We start from the raw sequence: 24,715 nt of genomic DNA, 5'->3' as shown, positions 1-24,715 counted from the left end.
TGAGGTGAGCTCACCTTCAACGTGGATTCTGTCACCATCTGTATACTGATGGCTCTCAAACTTTTTATCTCCAGTCTGGACGTCTCCCAGGCTCCGGTCCCCACGTCCTACAGCCTACTCAGCCCGTCGGCTTGCATGCCCCACAAGCCCCAACTGAACCATCGTCCACATGCCGGTCCTTCTAGGTCCTTCTATCTCGGCCCACGGCACTCACTTGGGTGGGTGAGTCAGGAGCCCAGGTGGTATCCTTGATTCCTCCTCCTCCCGCTTGTAATGACTTAAGTCCAGGTGAGGTCAGTCCCTAAGTGCCCCCCCTGGTGGAAATCAGCATCGCCTCTCCCTGGGTTCACACAGCAGCCTCCCTCCTCCACCCTCCCCTGCTCTTCCGGCCACCACCCCTCCATGCTCCAGGGAGAGCCATCCTCCAAAAGTCCCTGCATATCTGACCACGTCACTCTCCTGCCTCAAAATTCTCTAGCACATTCTCTCTGCTCCTTGGAAATAAGACCAAACTCCTCAATGTGACCGAAAGGCCCCACAGGACACACCGAGCCTCATTTCAAGCTCTGCTCTTTTTTCTTTCACCACAGGAGACTTTCTTTCAGTTTCCAAAAGGTCCTTCCCCCCAACCCCTCCGGGCTTCCCACCCGGTCTGGAATGCTCTTCCCCGCCCTCTCCCCAACCCCTGTCAGCGTGTGGCTTCCACTCATCCCCGAAAGAGCTCACACAGGCCTTCCTCAGTCCGATGCCTGGCCACACTCCTACGCTTCTTCTCAGCACCATCTATTCCCGGGGTCATTAAACAACTCCTTGTGAACATGATGACGGGCGTCCAGTTCCCCAAGGGCAACTCCAGCTTCCTGAAAGCAAGGACCACGTGGACCTGGTGTGTTGCTGGAACCCTCAGATCCATGTAATGATGAGTACGGTGGACACTCAACCACTTGTTCAATAAGAAAAGGAGCTGAGACTGGAGGCAGAAAGGCTAGTGTGGGGCTGCAGTCCTTACAACGAACCCCAGATGAGAACTGACCAAGGTCTGAGCTAAAGCGCAGGGAGAAATGATGAGATACTTGGGGAGCAGAACCTCCCAGGCCCACGGAGATGGGAGGCCGGGAGAAAGAGGAGTGTAGGACGATGACTAGGGAAATCTAGTGTTTCTAGGGAAAACCATGTTTTAAACATTTTTCATTGTCCTGTGCACATTGTAGGGATTCACTCGAAATTGGCTCCATTTGCCAAGTGAACTTAAAGGCCTCTCTCTCCATGAATGCTTGCCTAACCGTCTCTATCCTCATTATCTTTAATGTGAGCTGCCCATTGTCCTCGAAAGGCTTTTTGTGGGAATAATTTGCAGTCCAGGACAATAATGCCTTCCCCTCCAGAGGGCACAGCATGAAGGACACAGCCAGTCCTGGACCACACCGCAGTGCTGCACAACGATCTGGCCCCCACCCCTCGGAAGGCTGGCACCTCCCGTTCTCTCCCCCTCTGCAGGTAGCCAAGGTCTCCTGTGGAACTCCCCACCGTGGGCAGGCTCTGGGCTTGGCGTCCCTGCCCTCTTGCATCATCCAAGGGTAACGGTCAAATGTGCCCCTTCACAGAGGGGGTAGTTTATTAAAGTCAGAGAGTTTAAATCTTTTCCAGAAAACTGGCAGAAAAAATGTGCTACTGCATTTTAAGACACGACTAAGTACTCTGTAAAAATGTGGTTTTCCACACAAATAGTATTTTCCAGTAAAGATGCAGCTTGAGAGGAAACAAAATTGGAAGTATGTCTACCTAACTCTTAATGGAAAAATAAATACTTTGAAGAAAGATAAACTTCTGAAGAGCTATTTCTTTAAAGTAAACCAAGGAGGATGTGTGCTGGCTCCTGCTGGCCCATAAGGACAGACCCAGTCCTACATGATATTAAAACAAACATGCTGCTTTCAGCAGAATATTAAATGTACGTGCCCAATATCTAGCGAGAAAAACATGAAGCTTTGGGGGGAGGGTATATTGATAATAATTATATACATTTAAGGTTTACAGCACACTTTTTTATTATCCATGTTTCTGGTGGCATTTAAAACACTTTACAAATCCTAGAAATCCTCTATTAATAAGCTAGGATTTTTAAGATGAATAACCACAGTTTTCCTGAAAGAATTTTTGTAAGTAGTACAAATTACCATTGATTTTAAGTCCTTGGAGAAGCGTCTTTGCTAATAAAAGCAATGCTTTAATGTTCAATTTTCAATGCTATCCATGATTAAGTTTTTTACGCTTCTAGTTTTACAGCTCGAACAGACTGTAACAGTAGAAACGAAGATGTTATTTTTCTTTTACCCATCCTCCACTCAAGTAAAATGTTAATTTTTTTAAAAGACTATATGAAAAGGCTTACACCATCTCAAAAATTAATAACCGACCAATGGTTACTTTTAAGCATCGTTTTGTGAATTCTCCACCAAAATGCTTGGGTCTGTTCATAATGTCATAAATGCTCGTGGTCTGGCTATAAAATAAATTCCCTGCCGGAATACCAAGTGAACCAATTAGAAGTTCTCGCTTAGCATGGGTGCTTGTTATGCACTCTCCCGTGAAAGCATTTTCTATAGATTTTGCTATCAGAGAAAGCGTAAATCAGTCCTCTGCCACCACATAAGAATACGTAAGAGGTCTGAAAATACTTCATGTTGTTGAGCTCAGAATGATTTCCTCACACGAGGTCCTTGATGATGTTTCAAACCCAACTATTTGCCAACTTGAAAATCCTATCCTAATCATAGTAAAGAGAAAGTGGTCAGAATTACAGATGCCAAACTATTTCTAAGATTTTAAATAAAGTATTCTTAACTCCCCCAATATAAATGCTTAGAAATGAAAACAAGTTTTCATTTCACAACTAGAAAAAAATAAATGGCAGTAGCTCAAAAGATTATTATACTGACTTCAGAATGTCATTGGAAGCAGCAGGTTGTGAGTGTGGACTTGACCGGCCATGGTTATTAACAGGTAGCACCTGCAGGGGAAGAAGCCCAGCTGCACCAGGAAGTGGTAGATACGCCATGCATAGGCTTTAGAAGGAAGCTGATAAGGTCTCTCACAACACCTTTCCAGGCAAGATGGAAAAAATGCTATCAGCCAGAATCATAACCTTTAAGGCAATGACTAACTTCCATGTTATTATAACACTGAAATATTTTACTTAAGTGTTGGGATTATTTACAGCATTACGATACAGATTACAATCATCTTGGGCTGGAGGAAATTCCTCCTCAAAAAGAAAATGTAAAAGTAAGCAAAAAAAAGGGCTTAGCCTCAACATAATAAAGGCCATATATGACAAACCCACAGCCAACATCGTCCTCAATGGTGAAAAAATGAAACCATTTCCACTAAGATCAGGAACAAGACAAGGTTGTCCCCTCTCACCACTATTATTCAACATAGTTTTGGAAGTGTTAGCCACAGCAATCAGAGAAGAAAAAGAAATAAAAGGAATCCAAACTGGAAAAGAAGAAGAAAAGCTGTCACTGTTTGCAGATGAGATGATACTACACATAAAGAATCCTAAAGATGCTACCAGAAAACTACTAGAGCTAATCAATGGATTTGGTAAAGTAGCAGGATACGAAATTAATGCACAGAAATCTCTTGCATTCCTATACACTAATGATGAAAAATCTGAAGGAGATATTAAGGAAAAACTCCCATTTACCACTGCAACAAAAAGGATAAAATACCTAGCCAAACATAAACACCTAGGAATAAACCTACCTAAGGAGACAAAGGACCTGTATGCAGAAAACTATAAAACACTGATGAAAGAAATTAAAGGTGATACAAACAGACGGAGAGATATACCATGTGCTTGGATTGGAAGAATCAACATTGCAAAAATGACTATACTACCCAAAGCAATCTACAGATTCAATGCAATCCCTATCAAACTACCAATGGCATTTTTCACAGAACTAGAACAAAAAATCACACAATTTGTATGGAAACACAAAAGACCCCCAATAGCCAAAGCAATCTTGAGAAAGAAAAACAGAGCTGGAGGAATCAGGCTTGCTGACTTCAGACTATACTACAAAGCCACAGTAATCAAGACAGTATGGTGCTGGCACAAAAACAGAAATATAGATCAATGGAACAGGATAGAAAGCCCAGAGATAAACCCAGGCACATATGGTCACCGTATTTTTGATAAAGGAGGCAAGAATATATAATGGAGAAAAGACAGCCTCTTCAATAAGTGGTGCTGGGAAAACTGGACAGCTACATGTAAAAGAATGAAATTACAACACTCCCTAACACCATATACAAAAATAAACTCAAAATGGAATAAGGACCTAAATGTAAGGCCAGACACTATCAAACTCTTAGAGGAAAACATAGGCAGAACACTCTATGACATAAATCACAGCAAGATCCTTTTTGACCCACCTCCTAGAGAAATGGAAATAAAAACAAAAGTAAACAAATGGGACCTAATGAAACTTAAAAGCTTTTGCACAGCAAAGGAAACCATAAACAAGACGAAAAGACAACCCTCAGAATGGGAGAAAATATTAGCAAACGAAGCAACCGACAAAGGATTAATCTCCAAAATTTACAAGCAGCTCCTGCAGCTCAATATCAAAAATACAATCAACCCAATCCAAAAATGGGCAGAAGATCTAAATAGACATTTCTCCAAAGAAGATATACAGATTGCCCACAAACACATGAAAGGATGCTCAATATCACTAATCATTAGAGAAATGCAAATCAAAACTACAATGAGGTATCACCTCAGACCAGTCAGAATGGCCATCATCAAAAAATCTACAAACAATAAATGCTGGAGAGGGTGTGGAGAAAAGGGAACCCTCTTGCACTGTTGGTGGGAATGTAAATTGATACAGCCACTATGGAGAACAGTATGGAGGTTCCTTAAAAAACTAAAAAGAGAACTACCATATGACCCAGCAATCCCACTACTTGTCATATACCCTAAGAAAACCATAATTCAAAAAGAGTCATGGGACTTCCCTGGTGGCGCAGTGGTTAAGAATCCACCTGCCAATGCAGGGGACATGGGTTCGATCCCTGGTCTGGGAAGATCCCACAGGCCGTGGAGCAACTAAGCCCATGCACCACGACTACTGAGCCTGTGATCTAGAGCCTGCGAGCCACAACTACTGAGCCCATGTGCCACAACTACTGAAGCCCACGCTCCTAGAGTCCGTGCTCCACAACAAGAGAAGCCACCGCAATGAGAAGCCCGTGTACCGCAATGAAGATCCAACACAGCCAAACATTAATTAATTAATTAATTAATTTTTTAAAAGTCATGGGGCTTCCCTGGTGGAGCAGTGGTTGAGAATCTGCCTGCCAATGCAGGGGACACGGATTTGAGCCCTGGTCTGGGAAGATCCCACATGTTGCGGAGCAACTAGGCCCGTGAGCCACAACTACTGAGCCTGCGCGTCTGGAGCCTGTGCTCCGCAACAAGAGAGGCCGTGACAGTGAGAGGCCCGCGCACCACGATGAAGAGTGGTCCCTGCTTGCCGCAACTACAGAAAGTCCTCGCACAGAAACGAAGACCCAACACAGCCAAAAATAAATAAATAAATAAATTTTTTAAAAAATTAAAAAAAAAAAAAGTCATGTACCACAATGTTCATTGCAGCTCTATTTACAATAGCCAGGACATGGAAGCAACCTAAGTGTCCATCGACAGATGCATGGATAAAGAAGATGTGGCACATATACACAAAGGAATATTACTCAGCCATAAAAAGAAACGAAATTGAGTTATTTGTAGTGAGGCAGATGGACCTAGAGTCTGTCATACAGAGTGAAGTAAGTCAGAAAGAGAAAAACAAATACCGTATGCTAGCACATATATGTGGAATAAAAAAAAAAAAAAAAAAAAAGGTTCTGAAGAACCTAGGGGCAGGACAGGAATAAAGACGCAGACGTAGAGAATGGACTTGAGGACACAGGGAGGGGGAAGGGTAAGCTGGGACGAAGTGAGAGAGTGGCATGGACATATATACACTACCAAATGTAAAACAGATAGCTAGTCTGAAGCAGCCACATAGCACAGGGAGATCAGCTCAGTGTTTTGTGACCACCTAGAGGGGTGGGATAGGGAGGGTGGACGGGAGACACAAGAGGGAGGAGATATGGGGATTATGTATACGTACAGCTGATTCACTGTTATACAGCAGAAACTAACACACCATTGTAAAGCAACTATACTCCAATAAAGATGTTCAAAAAAAAAAAAGGGGGCTTAGCCACAGTACATGTAAAACAGATAAGAATTTTAGGTGAAAACCAGTAAGAGGTAACAATGTGAAGTGACAAGCAAAAGAGCTAATACGATCTTGGGTTGCATTATTAGAAGTATAGGCTGTAGAACAAGGGAGGTGAAGTATCCGGCTCTACTCTGCTCTATTTAAAAACCATGCTTGGAATACAACATCCAGCTGTGTCAAATTTAAAAAGGCGTATAGAATAAAGAAAACAAACGTAGACCAGGAAAGCCAGGATGATTAAGGGTCTAAAATTGTGTCTTGTGAGGAATTTTTTTTCTTTTTTAATGGTAATGTTTAGCTGGAAGAAGACTTGAGAAAGAGCTATCATGACTGTCTTCAAACATGGGACAACCTAGCACATGGAAAACAGATTAAACCTATTTTCTCTGGACCCAAGGGACAGAACTGGGGCCAAACTTTGACTGCATTTAGGAACTGACAGTCTGAATTATACAAAGAAGGAATGAATTGCATGGAGGGACAGTGAGTTTCCAGTCCCTTGGAACTGCTCGAACGTGGGTTGGATAACCTTTGGAGCATCCCCCCATGGAACAGAGATTTCAAGCCCTGGCGGGATGGGTGGATTGAATCAGTGGAGGGCAAGACAGGCGAGGAGGACCAGAGAGCGCTGCCCTCTCCCCACTTTAGCTGGAGCTGCTCCCTGTTTATCTGCTTAACATTTGGATTCCTGGGTGAGCTGTACTTTGAAGAAACATTCAAAGGCTTAAGAAAGTAAACCATGAGATGAGATCACCTTTTTGGTCCCCTCGAATGCTGAGACTCTTACAACCTATGGCAACTAAGCAAGAGTGTGCATTGACTTGTTTTGATGATCTGTGACTGATGAGAGAATCAAAAGTGACTCACAGAAATGAAACAGCAACACTATGTTCTTCCCACCCACCTCCTTCCCTCTTTCATCCAGCTCCTTGACTCCCTATTCTTATATCAGCAAGGTATAATAAAAAGAGCTTGACATTTAGATTTCAAAAAATTCAGATTGGTTCCTCAAAAATGTTAAACCCAGAGTTACCATATGCCCCAGCAATTCCACTCCTAGGTATTGACCAATGAGAAATGAAAACACATGTTCACACAAAAACTTGGACATGAATGTTCCAAGTAGTATTATTCATGATAGTCAAAAAGTAGGAACAACCTAAATGCCTATCAACTGGTGAATGGATAAATAAAATGTGATCTATCCATACAGTGGAATATTACTTGTCCATATAAAGGAATAAAGTACTGACACATGCTACAACATGGATGAACCCTGAAACATTATGCTAAGTGAAAGAAGCCAGACACAAAAGGCCAAATAGTATATGATTCCATTTATATTAAACGTGCAGAATCTATAGAAACAGAAAGTAGGTTAGTAGTTGCCAGGGGCTAGGGCAACAGGGAATACAACCTTGTGGGTCCTGGGGTTTCTTTGGGGAGGTGATGAAAATGTTCTAAAATTAGATAATGTTGATGCTTGCTCAATTCTGTGAATATAGGAAAAGCCACTTAATTGTACACTTTAAAAGGGTGAATTTTTATAGAATGTGAATTATATGTCTCTATAGCTGTTATTAAAACAAAGAAATCATACTGGTATCCAAGCTTTACTAGTTGTGTGGCCTTATAAAGTCAGAAAAATCTCTTTGAGCGTCAGTTTCTTCCTACGTAAAAGAGGATGGTAATTCTACCTATGTCAAGGGAAGGCTCTGGAAAAAAAAATGGAATAAAGGATGGTCAGTATTTCCCAAACGACAAACTGTCTTATAAATGCCAGCTTGAGTCCACTTTCCAACTACTGTAGTTTTTCTTAGGGCAATAAAAGAAGTTTGTGATTTCTAGCTCACTTTACAGAGTTCTAAACAGTTTGAAGAAAAAACATGGCACACATTTTCTACTTAAATGAGAAGGCCAGTATCTAAAAGATGAGAATGGATAGTCTTTTCAGGAGGCTAGATACTGCCTACATTCACATTTAATATCCATTACAAATTAAGTAGGAGAGATAGTAAGGAAAAAAAGTAGAAGGATAAAAGAGATTTCACTCATTACAACAACGTTTTTTCTTCCTTCCTTCTCATTTTTATTACTAACTTCTATCTTTATCTCACCAGGAGGACATTAACTGTGACAGTCATACAAATAAGAAGTATGGGTTGCATTTTCTGAAGCTAATATACAACTATGACTTTTTAGTTCCTGTCACTATCAAAAGCATGGCGTGTACCCACATATGAAAATTTATGAGTTCATCTATTACACTGCTGTAGTCCTGCCACTGTCATGTAAATCTCTAATTTAAAAAGAAAAAAATGTAGCTAATAAAACATCCAAATGTTTAATTTAGTTCTTGGTGAAATGGTGTTTCTGTGATCCACTGCTTTAATTGAATCATCATAGTCATTAACTGGATTGTATTCGTTTATATTTTCACTTAATGGAAGCCTCTTAAAAATGAATAATTTCACATCAAAACATCTGCTGCCTAAGACATCACCAGTGAACACTCATTTCTGCCTGATAGGCTACTCTTGCTTTAAACTTTATTCATAAGGTAACCAAAAAATAAACACAGAGCTGAGCTTTTTAAGAAAAGCAATTCAACAGTTGTGATTCGATTGTATTTTGAACTGATCTTATTGCTTGATTCTAGCTATTTTAAAGTCATTTTTTTCAAGGGTGGTTGGGGGAAGGATGGATTAGGACTTCGGGATTAGCAGATGCAAACTATTACATATAGAAGGGATAAATAACAAGGTCCTACTGTATAGCACATGGAACTATATTAAGTATCCTGAGATAACCCATAATGGAAAAGAATATGAAAAAGAATGTATATACTGTATAACTGAGTCACTTTGCTGTAGAGCAGAATTTAACACAACATTGTATTTATAAATCAACTATGCTTCAATAAAAAAATAAATAAATAAATAATAAAGTCATTTTTCTTTAAACTGTTAGTCATACAATATAAGAGCTGGTTTTTACTTTCTTCTAGACACCGTTACCAGTAAAATTCCTTACCGATATCGCTAACCTAGCAAATTAACAAGAAAAGGCAGAAGACCAAAACATTCATGAATAGATGTGTAGGTCAACTTCATGACTGAGCGGCTGTTTAGAAACAATATGACCAGCCCCAAACAACTGCTCCAATATGTGGAGAGTAAAACCGTTCCCATGACTCTAAACTATGTATTGTATAAAGGATTCCAGTGGCCAGCAGAGTACCAAATACATTCTGTCTGCTTTCAACTCTGAAATGTTGTTAAATGTGGAGAGAGAGCCAAAACTCTCTTCCTTTCCACTGAAGAGGGCATTACAAGTTAATGAAGGCTCACATGTGATTAATATGACAATTATAAGCTGCCAAAACTATCAGAATATATACTCTTCCATGATAAAGATGATAAATTTCACCAGAGATTAAAATGTCGTTACAGAGGATGAATCAACCCAGTGATCTTTATTGCCAAGGCTAATACCTCCAATTTGCAAACAGGTGCTGAATAACTAGAAAAATTCCCCTAAATCACAATTACAATTGCAAAATAAATTGCTCGAGTTGTCAAAGCATCTAGAATTCCAAATTATTCCGACTGCACTATAAGCAAATTCCATAAAACACACATTTTTTTTTCTTTAACAAACTTCTGGGATCCTCTAATAAAGCAGTAAATCCGACATATAAAAAACTGTATGGTTAACTTTTGTGCATGAATTATCACACATCATGTTCTGATATACTATGCAGTCTGCTGTGAAAATCTTTTTCAACCCTGCTAGTGAGATTAAAATCTTTCAAGCATGTAGGATTTTATATTTTTTTAACGATGCCATATTGGTAGCTATTAATATTTCCTTCCTGTAAAAATGAATAAATAAATAAATCTATCACCCCGTAAACAAAACAGTCGAAACACTTTTAAGCCACGTTCACTTTGCCTGTCCATTTAAAAAGCTCTAGATTGCTTGAAACTGTGATGATTTCATCAAAGTAGAACTGAATGGATCCTGAGGGTCCATCCGCGACAAACACTGCGCACATCCTCAAAGGAGTGTTTCGTTATTAAGTGATTTGTTTTCCGAGTTCTTCATCCAGACATTTCCAAACAGATGTGAGTTTGGAAGCAGAAAGCAACACGTCCCCGGAGCCCTGGGGCGCCCGGGCCTCCCCCCGCGCTGCCCGGCCGGTGCGCTCGCGCCGGTCTCCCGGGTATCGGCCGCCCCGCGCGCACTGGCCGAAGCCGGAACGGGAGCCGGGCGGGGCGGGGGCGCAGCGAGGCGCGGCCCGGGGCCCGCGGCCCAGCACAATGCGCCCGCGGCGGCGGGAACCGCGCGCCCCTCCGCAGCAACTTTGCACGGCCTCCCCGGCCGCCCGGCCTCGCCCCTCGGCCCGCTCCCGGCCGCGGCCCCCGCCCAGCCGGCCGCCGCCCCTCACCGTTGCAGAACTGGAGCAGCGAGGACGTGTCGTACAGGCTGCTGTAGCTCGAGAAGCCGTCCTCCATGCTGAGGCCGCCGGGCAGCGCCCGCTTCCCCGGCCCGGCCGCGCCGCCGCAGCTGACCCCCACACTGAGCCGAGCCGAGCCGCGGCCGGCGCTGGCGCTAGGGCCGGCCCTGCTGTGGCGGCGGCCGCTGCCGGTTACCATGGCAACCCCGGGCCCGCCGCCGCCGCCGCAGCAGCGCGAGCCCGGCGCCCGCTCTGCCCGCCAGGGGGCGGCCTCCGCGAGGGACGTGGCCGGGCGGGGACGGGACGGGACGGGGCGGGGCTGCAGGGTCCCAGGAGCCCAGGGCGGCGCGCGACCGGGGTCGGGATGCTGCGGGAGCGCCGCGACCAGGCCCCGCCTCCCCGCGCGGTCGCTGGCGCCCCCCAGGCGGGCGGGACGCGGGGGGGCGCGGGGACAAAGGAGAGGCGGAAACGCGGGAGCGGGCGCGCGGGGAGCGGGGGCGTCGCCCCGGCCCGGGCAACCCCTCCTGCGGACGCCGGAGACCACGCTCCCCGGGGGCGCTATCCCCGCGCCCGCGGGCGGCTCCAGGACCAAACATGGACAACTCGCGAGCTCATTTCGGCTGTCTTTCCACGTCGCAGCAACTCTGCTTTTGACCACGTCCTGCGAGGCGCGCCCCTCTTTCCGCACGTCTTCCGCCGCAGCACGGCCCTGCCTCGAGTGAGAATTAGCGCAGGGCTTGTAACTCCGCTTGAACCTTTGCTCTTGGGCCGATAAAAGATGCGGCTTCCCACTTCAAAAAGAGGCCGTGGTAATGTCAGGCTGGAAAGGCTGCGGCCTTTAAAGGAGCTAAAACATCTGCTCTGTTCTCTCCCCCTCTGATCAGCCCCTGGGGTGCAGATTTGTCACATTACACACTTGTTAGCTTGTTACAGGACCCACGGAAATCTGTATTTACTCTATCTCAGAGAGACGAAGAGTTGGGACAAAATATCATAGTAGTAGATAAATGCACAAATCCACAGGTTTGTAACTTTTCCATTCCCTGCGTACACATGCCAGGTTAATGGTCTGAGTTTCAGTGCCCATGGCCTGAAGTAAAGATGCTGGCAAATAACAAGTCAGTATGCAAGAGAGAAGAATGTGAGTTTGGTGATCCTCTGGCTTTGTCCAGAACAGACCGCATAGCGTTTATGCTCCCGGTTACACAACAGTTATAATTCACTTACATGTAAAATTCTGAGTGGGTCCGAGTTGTAGGTGTTAATTCCTGTAGGTTGAACACAAGTAGGTGAAATGAGAACCGAGTAAATAGTTACTATTAGGAAAACCTGGGGGCCTCACTGGGGTTCAGAGGCAGATAGAGGCCTGTCTGTGCAAAAGCAGAAGACGCTGTCAGGGATGGGGCTCTGGTGGTGTGCCTGGTGTGTTTGGCACACGGGGTACCATGACTGGCATTAGATGCTGTGGGCAGAAGGGAGAGGTTGAAGCCCTTATCCAGGTCCCGGTCAGGGAGACCAAGCAGAGGAAACAAGAGGGATTGTTAACGGGAAAAGTACATGGGGAGGTGGGGGGCTCACTCAAGGGCTGCAGGTGCTGTGGGTTTGACTGTGATCTGGTGTTTGAAGGACAGCGTTAGTGATTGTGGAGGAGAGAAGGAGCAGGGCCTGCTGACAGGCCAAGGGCTGGCCGGACAAGAGCAGACAGCCTGTATATAGATAGTGGGAAATAAGAGTGCGCAGAGAGAGAGGGGCACGGTAAGAGAGGTCCCGAGAGCCGGCAGAGGAGCCTGAGCCAGACCTGGCAGCAGGCGGAGGGAGGCTGGCACGAGCAGTGTTAGAGATGACTCTGAGTGTGAATTGGACCACAGGGGCCGTGTCCTGGAGCTGGAGCAGCCCAGGGTGTCTGCAGTGCTCCAGAAACCAGACACTCAGGGCCCAGACAGTCAGAGGGAAGAGAGAGGCTGAGGGATGGGCCAGAGGGAAACTGCTCCAGGACGATACAGCTGGAGAGACAGAGAGGCCAAGCAAGAGAGGACAGCAAACCTCCTGTTAGAAATGCCCCATAGCAACGGGGGATGCAGACCAGCTGGCCAGTGAAAGAATGGGGATGTGGGAATTGTCAGCAAAGAGGCTGTACATGAACTGTAAAGGAAAGAATGGAAGGTCAGAAAGGAGCTGGGAACATCCTTGGAAAGGGAGAAGGACATTCCGAAGGAGCTGTCAAAGAGGCAGGACGATCAGCCTAGCGGGTTGTCTCATTAAGCGAAGAGCCCAGAAATTTGCAAGGAGGTGGGCCTTTTCACAGGTTTCTCTAGAGGACAGGTCAAAGAGGATGAGCCTGGGAAAAGGGCTTCGGTCTGGTGGCAGAGGGCTCCCAGGTGACTTGGAGCATCTTGGTGAAGCGGTGGGGACCGGAGCCGGGCTGCTGGACCTCAAAAGGAGAGCACGTGGGGACTTCCCTGGTGGTCCAGTGGTTAAGACTCCGCACTTCCACTGCAGGTGACATGGGTTCGATCCCTGATTGGGGCACTAAGGTCCTGAATGCCGCGTGGCGTGGCCAAAAAAAAAAAAAGGAGAGCACATGTAGATGCACATTTCAGAACTTTGGCAGGGAAAGGAAATAGGGGCCAAATATAGAGGGCAGAAACGTCACATGAAGCCTCTACCCCCGCCCAGTACAGGTTGACCCTCTGCATCCCGAAAGCAAGAGGCAGGTACTGTGGAGGAGGGGTTTTGAGCACACGTTCACATTTGAACTTGACCCTTCTCTCTTTTCTCATTTCCCATCTTTCTTCCCTTCTAGTCCAATCTTTATGCTATTGCTACTCTACTTTGTGGTTTTATACGTTAGGATATTTTGGATAATTGGTATTTAAAAATTGATATGTGGCATTCTCAAACTTGGAAATGAAGTGATAATCATGAATAAATGATCAAAAGATGATTCTCTTTAAGAATGTTAGCATTCCTGATTTATAATGTTAAAGGTATGATATTTGGTGGCCCCAACAAAGGAAGGTTGGAGAATAAAGAAAATTCAGAAGTGGGGCAAAGAAGAATTGAGCTGAAGATTTTCTTAGAGGATTTTACTTCCACCAGAGCAAAATTACAAATCACAATTAAGAACGCAGTCCACTGCTTTTGAGATGATAAAGATCATTATTACACTCTTAACCTAGAGTATTAAACAGCTCTGTTTTTCCCCACAATGATAAAAGCCTTACTCTAAAAGGGGCAAATTTTAGTGTAATTACAAGGATATGCATGTTAAGTCAATTAGGTATAATCTACACAGCATTTTTAAAAGATCTATGGAGAAAGTTCAAGAAAAATCTCTGAAAACCTAATTAATAATGTGAGATTTTGTGCCCAAACATTTTAACAGGCTGTTATTCCACGTCATTTTGAGAAAATTTATGGCCTGAGTCCAAAACATGTTGTTGTCATAAATGATGTATGCTCTCTAGGACAATATAACCATAGCATTCAGTGGCATTAATAGCAGCATTTGTACAACATGTGAAAAAGAAAGGAAAATGGGAGCTCTGTAGCCATTATTCATGGAGAAGTAATAAAAAAATACCCAGAAATGTAAAGCCTTGTGCATCTATAGTTTAATTCAACATTCCTCCAAAAATAGTTCTGCAGGACTAGGCACCATGCAGGGGCTGGGGATACATCACACAAAACACAGTGCCTTCCAAACTGCAGGTGTCATGAAGTTAAAGAGTCACATCAGGGACTTCCCTGGTGGCACAGTGGTTAAGAATCTGCCTGCCAATGCAGGGGACACAGGTTCAAGCCCCGGTCTGGGAAGATCCCACATGCCGCAGAGCAACTAAGCCTTGTGCCACAACTACTGAGCCTGCGCTCTAGAGCCCTTGAGCCACAACTACTGGCCTGTGTGCCACAACTACTGAAGCCCACGCGCCTAGAGCCCATGCTCCGCAACAAGAGGAGCCACCGCTCGCCACAAGTAGAGAAAGCCCACGTGCAACAACGAAGACCCACCGCAGCCAAAAATAAAAATAATAAAACAAATTTTTTAAAAAAGAGTCATTCAGCACTTTAAAAAATGAAACAGAATCAACTATACTTTAATTTTTGTAAAAAAGAAACAGAAAACTCCATTCTGGGTATATACCCAAAGAAATTGAAAGCAGGGTCTCGAAGAGATGTTTGTACACCCATGTTTATAGAAGCATTATTCACAATAGCCAAAATGTGGAAACAACCCATTTTCCACTGATGGATGAATGGAGAGACAAAATGCGGTCTATCCATACAACGGAATACTATTCAGTCTTAAAAGAAAGGAAATCCTGACACTTGCTACCACATGGATGAGCCTTGAGGATATTATGCTGAGTGATATAAGCCAGTCACAGGAAGACAAATGCTGCATGATTCCACTTATATGAGGTCCCTAGAGGAGTCAAATTCATACAGACAGACAGTAGAATGGTGGCTGCCAGGGGCTGAGGGAGGGGGAGTTAGTGTTTAATGGAGACTGCGTTTCCAGTTAGGATGATGAAAAAGGTCAGGAGATGGATGGTGGTGATGGGTGCCCAACAGTGTGAATGTACTTAATGCCACTGGACGGTACACTGCAAAGTGGTAAAAACGGCAAATTTTATGTTGTATGTATTTTACTACAAGAAAAAATAGATGAAATAGGAAATATCAAGGTGCACTGAACATAGTAAGAACAAGCATTTTTACCTGAAGTGTTTACTTGAAATGTCTGTAGGTGTGCTGAGTTGGGATGTAAAATGTATTTCTCCCTGTAGGTGACATAGAACAATCGTACAAATAAATATGTCACTACAAATTGTGATAAGTGTTATGAAACAAAACCAGAAGGAAGGGTTTCAGATTATTGTGGAGGGTCTGAACTGGACTGAGGCGTGAAAGGAGGGCACAAAACAGCAGTGGACAAAGAACCAGTGGACGTTGCTTCAGGCAAATAAGGCTCATCTGGGGAGCTGAGATTACCGAGGTGGGAGACGGGGTGGTCTGTTCACAGGGGGGTTCTGATTTTATTCTGAGAGCAGAGAAGTTGCCTCTCAGTTAGTGTTTTGGGTTAAATTGTGCCCCCTCCTGCCAACTTCATATGTTGAAGTACTAACTCCTGGTACTTCAGAGTGTGACCTTATTTGGAGATGGGGTCTTTACAGAGGTAATCAAGTTAAAATGAGGTCATTAGGGTGGGCCCTAATCCAATATGACTGGTGTCCTTATAAGAAGAGGAAATTAGGACATAGACACACACAAAGGAAAGACCATGTGAAGACACAGGGAGCAGACAGCTGGCTGTCTCCAAGTGAAGGAGAGAGGCTTGACATCCATCCTTCCCTCCCAGCCCTTGCCCACACCTTGATTTTGGGCTTCTAGCCTCCAGAACTGTGAAACAATAAATTTCTGTTGTTTAAGCCTCCTGGTGTGTGGTAATTCATTACAGCAGCCCTGACGAACTAATACAGTTAGTATAGAATCTCAAAGTCAAGAATTGGATATTCCAGAGATTCAGGACACCATTCATCACTGATACTAAATTATAAAATATAAAATACACTTTCTCATGATAAGACTGTTACTCTATAAAATGAGAGCTAATCACAGATTCTTGACATCAATAAAGAATATTAAACGCCATTGTCCCCAACTTGCCTGCTGACGCAGCAGTATTTTTCTGCAACATCCCTGACAAATGGTCACTTGGCTCATTTCAAAGTTGAAGAGCTTGAATTATTAAAAAGATTGCTGGTTATTTTTATCCCAAACCGCCCTTCCCAAAGCATCCTTCATTGATCCCACTTTTGTCTGGTCAATTTAATCTCCCTCTGTCGTGATGCAGGCTGCTGTCTGTTCTGAAAGGGTGCTCTAACAGCCTGTGTCCCAGTTTCCCCATCTCTGCTTTGTTACTCCAGGGTTAACTTGCCCAAAGAGGGGTTAACGACATCATTTCATTCTCTGATGCCTGCCACAATAAGTGCACACATCTTGGCGTGGACTTCCAGTCTGTTTGTGTTCCTGCCACAAATGCTGTCTTTGGCATCCGACACGCTCCTGCCACACCACGTACACGGCAACCCCTATCCACGACTCTCAAACGTGCCATGCACGTGAGTGCTCTCTGGACCTCTGCCCACACCGTTTCCCAGTGCTGAGTGCCCACCTCCCTGCCTGCCAGCAGAGAAGCTGCCTCATCTGGGAGGGCTTGGTGAGCCCCCCACATCCCCCTCACATCTACTGGTTCCTGATTGCATCCCTTACATCAATCAGCCTTGTCTTGTAGAACGTGTGTGTGTGTGTGTGTGTGTGTGTGACCTGAGTGGCATCTCCCTTAAATAACTTGGAGATTATGATTCTATTGATACAACGGAAGTTTGTATTGATTTTTTTTTTTTTTTTTTTTTTGAGCAGCCAGGCTATATGCTGTTGGTTCATATTGAACTTCTGGTCAATTATAAACCTATCAGTCTTTTTCAAATGAATTACTGTTGGGTCATCTCCAACCTGTACTGAGCTAATTGATTTTTAAAAAAATTTTTAATCTAAAGATAAGATTTATCTTTACCCCTGTAAAATGTCATGTGATTTGTTTCAATCCATCCTTTTAACGAACCAAAATCTTTTAAACTCTTGACTCTGGTATCTAACACATCAGCATTGTGACAGCAGCGAATGTGCTGTAATAAACCCTTTAATGTCTTCTTCACCCTTGTAGTTGATAAACACATTAGAAGCGCAGGGTGGGGCTAGCGGAGGAGTGGAGCTCTCACATCGGCCACACCTCACCAGCTGCATCTCCACTGATCTTTTTATAAATACTCTGGATGTGTCTGTCCAACTAAATGTCAAGTCACCCAATTGTTTGTTGGCCCAGCCTATTTTTCTCTGTACTTTCCACAGGGTTTTGGGAAGGCTCTTTACCAACGTTTTGTGCATCCAGCCTGGTAACCCCGTGAAAAGAGGGAATGAGTTTGGTTTGCCTCTTCGTAACAACATTTCCTTCCAAGTGAGTTCACACCAGCTCTTCAAAAATCTGTTAAAATTTTTGCTCAGAACCAATATTAATATCAAATTTATTATCTGTATTTTCCAGAACCCAACTTATTCTGCTTTTTGGAAAATTATGACATTTTTCCCTTCCCAGTTTTCTGCGACTCCCATCTGGCCAAATCCGAGAAAGTTTGTGGAGGCCTAGAGACTGGATTGACAGTCACTAAGTGCCACCCGCCTGCCCCCATCTCTCACCTATCTTGGGCTCTTGACAATTTCTCCTAAGGGACATTTCTTCAACTCTTCCCACTTTTAAGATTATTCTCCTTATTGGAGAAAGAGAAACCCGCAAAGTCCGAGATATGCAGACTGGCTTTCAGAGTCCTTCAAGGCCCCCATTCTCTGCCTCAGTCAATCCATTCTGCTTTTTTCTTTTTTTTTTTGGCTGCACCGCATGGCTTGTGGAATCTTAATTCCCTGACCAGGGATGGAACCTGGGCCGTCTGCGGTGAAAGCGCAGAGTCCTAACCACTAGGCTGTCAAGGAAGTCCCTCATTCTGCTTTTCATTCCCCAAACACCCTGCAGTTATCTGCTCCTGGGGCTTCACGTGCATGATTTCCTGGAAATATCCTTCCGCTCATCTGTGGGCTCAGCTCTTAAGCTGCTCCCTCTTTGTCCAGCCGGAGTCCCTGCCCCCTCCACTGCTGATGGCTGTCTGTACCGTTCCTCTGTGCTAAACCAACCTGCTTTTTGAATTTCTGTAGAAGCTGGGGGCTCCGTGGGGGCAGGGCTGCGGCTCTTCACTCTGTATTCATTCACCCTCCCGCAGCAGCCAACACGTGTCTTCCTGGCGCTCTCCCTGGCCTCGCCCCTGGCTGGGAGCCGCATCCCCGCGCATATGCAGGCGGATCTTGCAACTCATCTCACAAAGGTGAACCCAGCTCTCTGACTACCTGTGCAGTGCTGGTCCCGGATGGGCTGGGGTGGGTAAGAGGCACCGGATGAGAAACAGCGCTCTGTGTAATAAACACAGCCTTATCAACTTCATTATCCTATTACAAAAAAGTCGACACTGCAGAACCATGAACTTCTGAGCCTCCCACAGATAATCTACTAATAGTCCAAATGGGTATGAAAACTCCTTGTTATCTAAGAAACCCATGAGGTTTTTTCCCTCAGAGGTTAGCCACTCAAAAGCATTCTTAATGATTTGCGTTGATCAAAAGAATTTACCTATTTTGAAGTGTCTGAAGTGAAGTGGAAAATTAAAAGCAATATTGGTTGGTTTTCTCTCTCTTTTTAATCCTTTTATTTATTTGTTATTTTTTAATTTATTCTTTTTGTGGCCGTGCCGCACAGCTTGCGGGATCTTAGTTCCCCGACCAGGGACTGAACCCAGGCCGCAAGCCATGAGAGCTCAGAATCCTAACCACTGGACCACCAGAGAATTCCTGGTTTTCTCTTTTCAGAATGGCATTCCATTGAGAAAACTCAGTGTTAAAATCGTCCCTTATCCATACAGTAATGCAAGTACTGCAGTGGATGGCAAACGAAATTTCCATTGTGGCATCTCCACCGAAAAATGTCATTTTCAGGAATTTTTGTTCATTTGCTCCATTGTGTCACCTGTGAGGTTTTACAGCAGTTCTTGCCATACCACCAACTAATCACAGAGTAAATATTCTAATATTAGGTCAACTACTCATCTCAGTGTGCTGGGGCAGCCGTGTTTAGGCTTGTGTCCTGGCATAATAATCCCCCTTTGACCCTGAAGTATTCTAGTTTGGATGACAGATTATATAGTCATCCTAGCTAATATGGAAAGATGTAGACTATACCCATATCATGCACTGAAAAAAATTATTGAGGTTCATACAGTTATATTTACAATGCCATCCTCAGCTTCCTCACAGCAGCAAAACTGCAAGAAATAAAAACAAGTTGCCGGGGCTTCCCTGGTGGTGCAGTGTTTAAGAGACTGCCTGCTAATGCAGGGGACACGGGTTCGAGCCCTGGTCCGGGAGGATCCCACATGCCGCGGAGCAACTAGGCCCGTGAGCCACAATTACTGAGCCTGCGCGTCTGGAGCCTGTGCTCCGCAACGGGAGAGGCCGCGACAGCGAGAGGCCCACGCACCGCGATGAAGAGGGGCCCCCGCTTGCCACAACTGGAGAAAGCCCTCGCACAGAAACGAAGATCCAACACAGCCATAAATAAATAAATAAATAAATAAATAAATAAATAAATAAATTTAAAAAAGAAGTGGATTTATAAAAACACGTTGCCGGAAATCTGAATTATCCATCAGGAAAGTCAAGTAAAAGGCCCGCTTCTGAGGTTTGCCTGGTCGCTTCCTACAACCCCCATCAGAGCCCTTTTCATCCCAGTGGCTGAGATACATAATGCTTATTTGTAATTAACAAAGGGTCCTGGAACCCTTGCTAATATATTTGCCTATGGTCTGCAGACTCTAGTTATCGCATTGATTAAGGCAAAGGTTTAAAGGGTCTTCTGAGCAAAGATCACTGGTAAGATGCTGTTCCATCTCCCCCAGTCATGGGCTTGTTCACTGTGTTTTGTTTTGTTTTTTTTAATTGAAGTATAGTTGATTTACAATGTTGTGTTAGTTTCTGGTGTACAGCAAAGTGATTCAGTTTCATATATATATATATATATATATATATATATATATTCTTTTTCAGATTCTTTTCCATTATAGTTTATTACAAGATATTGACTATAGTTCCCTGTGTGTTCTTCATCACAGATGGTTGCTGGGTGCTGACTATTGGCTCACTTGTTTGCACACACTCAGTGTCCACTCTGTGCTGGGAACAAGGGACACAAACGGGACTAGAGCAACACCTGTCCCCTGAGGGTCTCATCGTCCAGGAGGGGAGTAAACACCACAGGAACACACTGAACACACAGGAGGGGACCAAGGCACCCAGGAGCTCACTGGGGGAGAGTGCCATTGCTGTCCATGCATCAGTCACCATCTGTGCCACAGGCCTGTGGGGAAGGTAGTACTGCCTCAATTTCATGTGTAGGGAAACTCCCTTGTGAGCAGAGGGGCAGGTGCCTGGCCTAAGGTCACCTTGCTGGTGAGACGTAGAACCAGGATTTAGATCTGATCCTGTCAGGCCCCAAACCTTGCTTTTCTGCCCTGAACTACCACCTCAGCAGCTGAGGATGGGATAAGAGAGCCTGGGGGAAGGATGGAAGATTTACCCAAGAATAAAAACTGACAGCTTGGTTGGGGACAAGAAAGAAGAACACCCCAAGATAGGGTATGGCCATGGACCTCGTCCTGTGGGGTGCAGGCCCCAGGTCCAACTTACCAACAGTACATGTGAAGAAAGTATTTGCTGCTTGGGCTTGAGACAAATGAAGGCATGAGGATTACTGAACCCCCAGGGGCTAGGGCAGGCAGGGAAGGAATCCAGGTTGGGGGTGTTGTATGGGACCAGAGTTCTGGCTTTGATGTATCCGAGAGATGAAGTAAGTGGAGAGGAGGAGATAAAGTCATCCAAGTAAGAGGCTAGAAATGCACACCCAGTGTGTCTGGGAAATGAGGAGCCATCAGCTCTGTTCAAGTCAAGGATGGGACAAGGAGGCCAGACAGGAGGTATCAGGTTGCATTGCGGAGGGCCTAGGACCCCTTACTAGGGGGTTGGACTTGGCCCATGGACAAAGAGGAGTCCCTTGGAAGCCTCACAATTAGGCTGTGCTTCAGGAAGTTTGATGGGGAAGTGCATGTAAACGGGACCAGGAATCACAGGGCAAACTAGTGGGCCACAGGCATAGTTCCAGGTGAGGCGGTGAGAGCCTGGGTGTGGCCATCCTCCCAGGCTGGTGGAGAATTGGCCAGTCGGACCAGGTTATTGATACAGAAGACGCCAGGGGAGGGCCTCACTCTGAGAGGGACGGAGTGGGATGTCGGGAAGAGAGGTGAGTGCAGGGAGAAGGCCAAGGCCTTGGCAATGAGGATGCATTTGGGGACACAGAGGCTGGACAGATGAGCTGTAGCAAGGCCTGAGGGCCAGCGGTGGCCAGGAAACAGGCAGTCAGGCTGGGAAAGGAGAAAAGAGCTGGAAAACCCGCCTTGTGGGGCAGCGTGGTCAGAAGGGGCTTTGTCAGGAGGAAAGGGTCAGAGGAAGGAGAACTGGTTACAATTCAAGGAGAAGGGAGGTGGTGGCTGGAACAGACTTCCAGAGAACACTGTGTGTGTGTGTGGGGGGGGGGGGTCACTTGGGAAAGAAGGAGGAATGGCACACCTTCCGGGAGGAGGGTCAGAAGGATGAGATGGGTGAGATGCTGCAGAAAATGTGAGGTTTCATTCATTTGTTCAACAAATCTTTGTTGGCAACATGATCATCCTTGTAAGGAAGTTCTAACAGTGACTTTCTAGGGAAAGACAGTACACAGATCATACGTGTTTGTCTCCACATTCTGGGGACACTCCTCATACCCACGGGACAAAGAGGATGGAAGAGGGGACAACTTCAATACAGCTTCACAGTGGTAAACAGGTAAAGGAGAGGTGTGGTCTCATCTGCCCCAAACAAGCTGAAACTGAAGCCAGCAAGGTGGGGTCAACCAAGGAGCACCCCACTTCCCACAAGAGAACAAGCAAAGATTCAGGAACTGACAGCACCACTATGCATGTGGGGACACAGGAGAGGCTGAAAACAGGAGGATTGGACTTCCCTGGTGGTACAGTCGTTAAGAATCCGCCTGCCAATGCAGGGGATACAGATTTGATCCCTGGTCTGGGAAGATCCCACATGCCTCGGAGCAGCTAAGCCTGCAAGCCACAACTCCTGAGTCCGCATGCCACAACTACTGAAGCCTGTGCACCTAGAGCCCATGCTCCGCAACCACTGCAATGAGAAACCACTGCAATGAGAAGCTTATTCACCGCAACGAAGAGTAGCCCCTGCTCGCCACAACTAGAGAAAGCCCTCGAGCAGCAGTGAAGACCCAATGCAGCCAAAAACAACAACAACAACAACAGAACAGGAGGATCAGCCAACAGTCTGCTTAAGAAGCTGCTATGGACTGAATTGTATACTCCCAAAATTCTTATGTTAAAGCTCAAACCTGCAAAACAACTGTATTTGGAGTTAGGGCTTTTAGGAGGTAATTAAGATTAAATGAAGTCATAAGGGTGGGGCCCTAATCTGATAGGATTGGTGACTTTATAAGAAGAGGAAGAGATCTCTCTCCCCCACCCCGAGAGGACAACTGCCTCCAGAACTTCAAGAAATAAATGTCTGATGTTTAAGACCCCCAGTTTGTGATATTTTGTTATGGCAGCCTGAGGTGACTAATACAGAAGCAGTTAAACCCCTTCCCAATCTCCTTCCTCTCCCTGCAGAAGATTGGAGGTTTAATCTCTGAAACAGGTGAACTAAGGTGTTCTCAGCACAAATGGATACCAGGGGGGATAATCAGGGAGGAAGACTGTGAAGATGAGAAAGAAGTGATGGCCTAATGCTGAATGGTGAAACCTCACCCCAGCCCCTTCCCATCCTCATTTCCTGCATCCTGGCAGCCCAGTGTCTGCCGTCCAGGGCAGAGTGTGGAAGACCCTTCTTTAGGGACCATGACAAACTCTTGGGAAAAGACCTGGAGGTCAGGAAGGTCAGGAATCACAGTTGTTGACAAGTCCTCCTGTGGACAAATCTCATCTGTGGACTCAGAGCTTCGTGCAGCTTTTGAATGTTCATCTCTAAAATTTGAATGGAGAGCCAAGGATCTCTAAACAGTTGAAAAAATATAAAAGGAAAAAAGGGCAGGGGAATATGAGGAAACAGACAACACAGAGAACAGAAGGATATAAAAAGATCATCAACATCCTCAGAGGCTGACGTTATTGTAGCCACAAAGCAAGGACAAGATACTAAAGTTAGATGATAAAAATGAGTATTTGACAAATGTAGAAAACAAACTTATGGTTACCAAGGGGGAAAAAGTTGGGGGGGATAAATTGGGAGATTGGGATTGACACATACACCCTAAAGCAGATAAAACAGATAACTAATAAGAACCGACTGTATAGCACAGGCAACTCTACTCAGTACTCTGTAATGACCTATATGAGAATAGAATCTAAAAAAGAGTGGATATTTGCATATGTATAACTGAGTCACTTTGCTGTACAGCAGAAACTAACACAACTTTGTAAATCAACTATACTCCAATAAAAATTAATTAAATAAAAAAAAGAGTATTTGGAAATTAAAAATATGATGGTAGAAATAAAATCTCCACAGAAGAGTCTAAAATAGAGTTAAGATAGACACACTACTGTATATAAAGTAGATAACCAATAAGGACCTACTGTATAGCACAAGGAACTATACTCGATATTTTGTAATAACCTATAAGGGAAAAGAATCTGAAAAAGAATATATATATATATATACACATATATATATACATATATATATAACTTCATCACTGTGCTGTACACCTGAAACTAACATGACATTGTAAATCACCTATACGTCAATTTAAAAAATTGAAAAATAAAATAAAATAGAGTTAAGGAAATCTCCCTGAAAAATAGAATAAAAAGACAAAGCAATATAGAATATAGGAGAAAAAATTCAATAATCATATTGGGAAGTTCAATGTCTGAATAAAAGGAGTTTCAGAAAGAGAAAGTGAAGAAAATGGAGGGAAATCAGCAAATAAATAATTCAAGAAAAATTTCCAGGACAAAGGGACATGAATTCCTGCATTGAAAGAGCCTGCTAAGCGCTCAGTACAATGGCGAGACAACCAAACACGGAAATTTATATCCCTGTGACATATTACAACACTGGAGATAAGGGAAACGTTCAAAAAGCTTGCAGAGAGAAAACAACAGGTCTCAGACAAAGGATTAAGAATTACAATGAAACTGGATTTCTCAACAGTGATGAAAGGAGCTAGAAAACA

The 24,715-nt window shown here is 44.5% G+C and overlaps 1 protein-coding gene across 3 annotated transcripts in view; it reads right to left on the bottom strand.

The window, feature by feature from the left end:
* EML1 (EMAP like 1) overlaps window positions 1-24,715 on the bottom strand; it is a 205,611-nt gene that overhangs the window by 139,668 nt on the left and 41,228 nt on the right. For 2 of the 3 annotated variants that reach the window (XM_059914981.1, XM_059914982.1), the window contains exon 1: window positions 10,753-10,998. The exons of the other annotated variant lie outside the window; for it this stretch is intronic. In XM_059914981.1, the coding sequence (XP_059770964.1) occupies window positions 10,753-10,960 (208 nt within the window). In that variant the 5' untranslated portion in view covers window positions 10,961-10,998. Of the gene's footprint in view, window positions 1-10,752; window positions 10,999-24,715 lie in introns of those variants that run through there. 3 annotated transcript variants of the gene reach the window in all.

Source organism: Balaenoptera ricei, chromosome 2 (assembly GCF_028023285.1).
Source record: "Balaenoptera ricei isolate mBalRic1 chromosome 2, mBalRic1.hap2, whole genome shotgun sequence".
In the NCBI taxonomy this organism is placed as follows: domain Eukaryota; kingdom Metazoa; phylum Chordata; class Mammalia; order Artiodactyla; family Balaenopteridae; genus Balaenoptera; species Balaenoptera ricei.
This window is presented reverse-complemented; position numbering and strand designations above follow the sequence as displayed.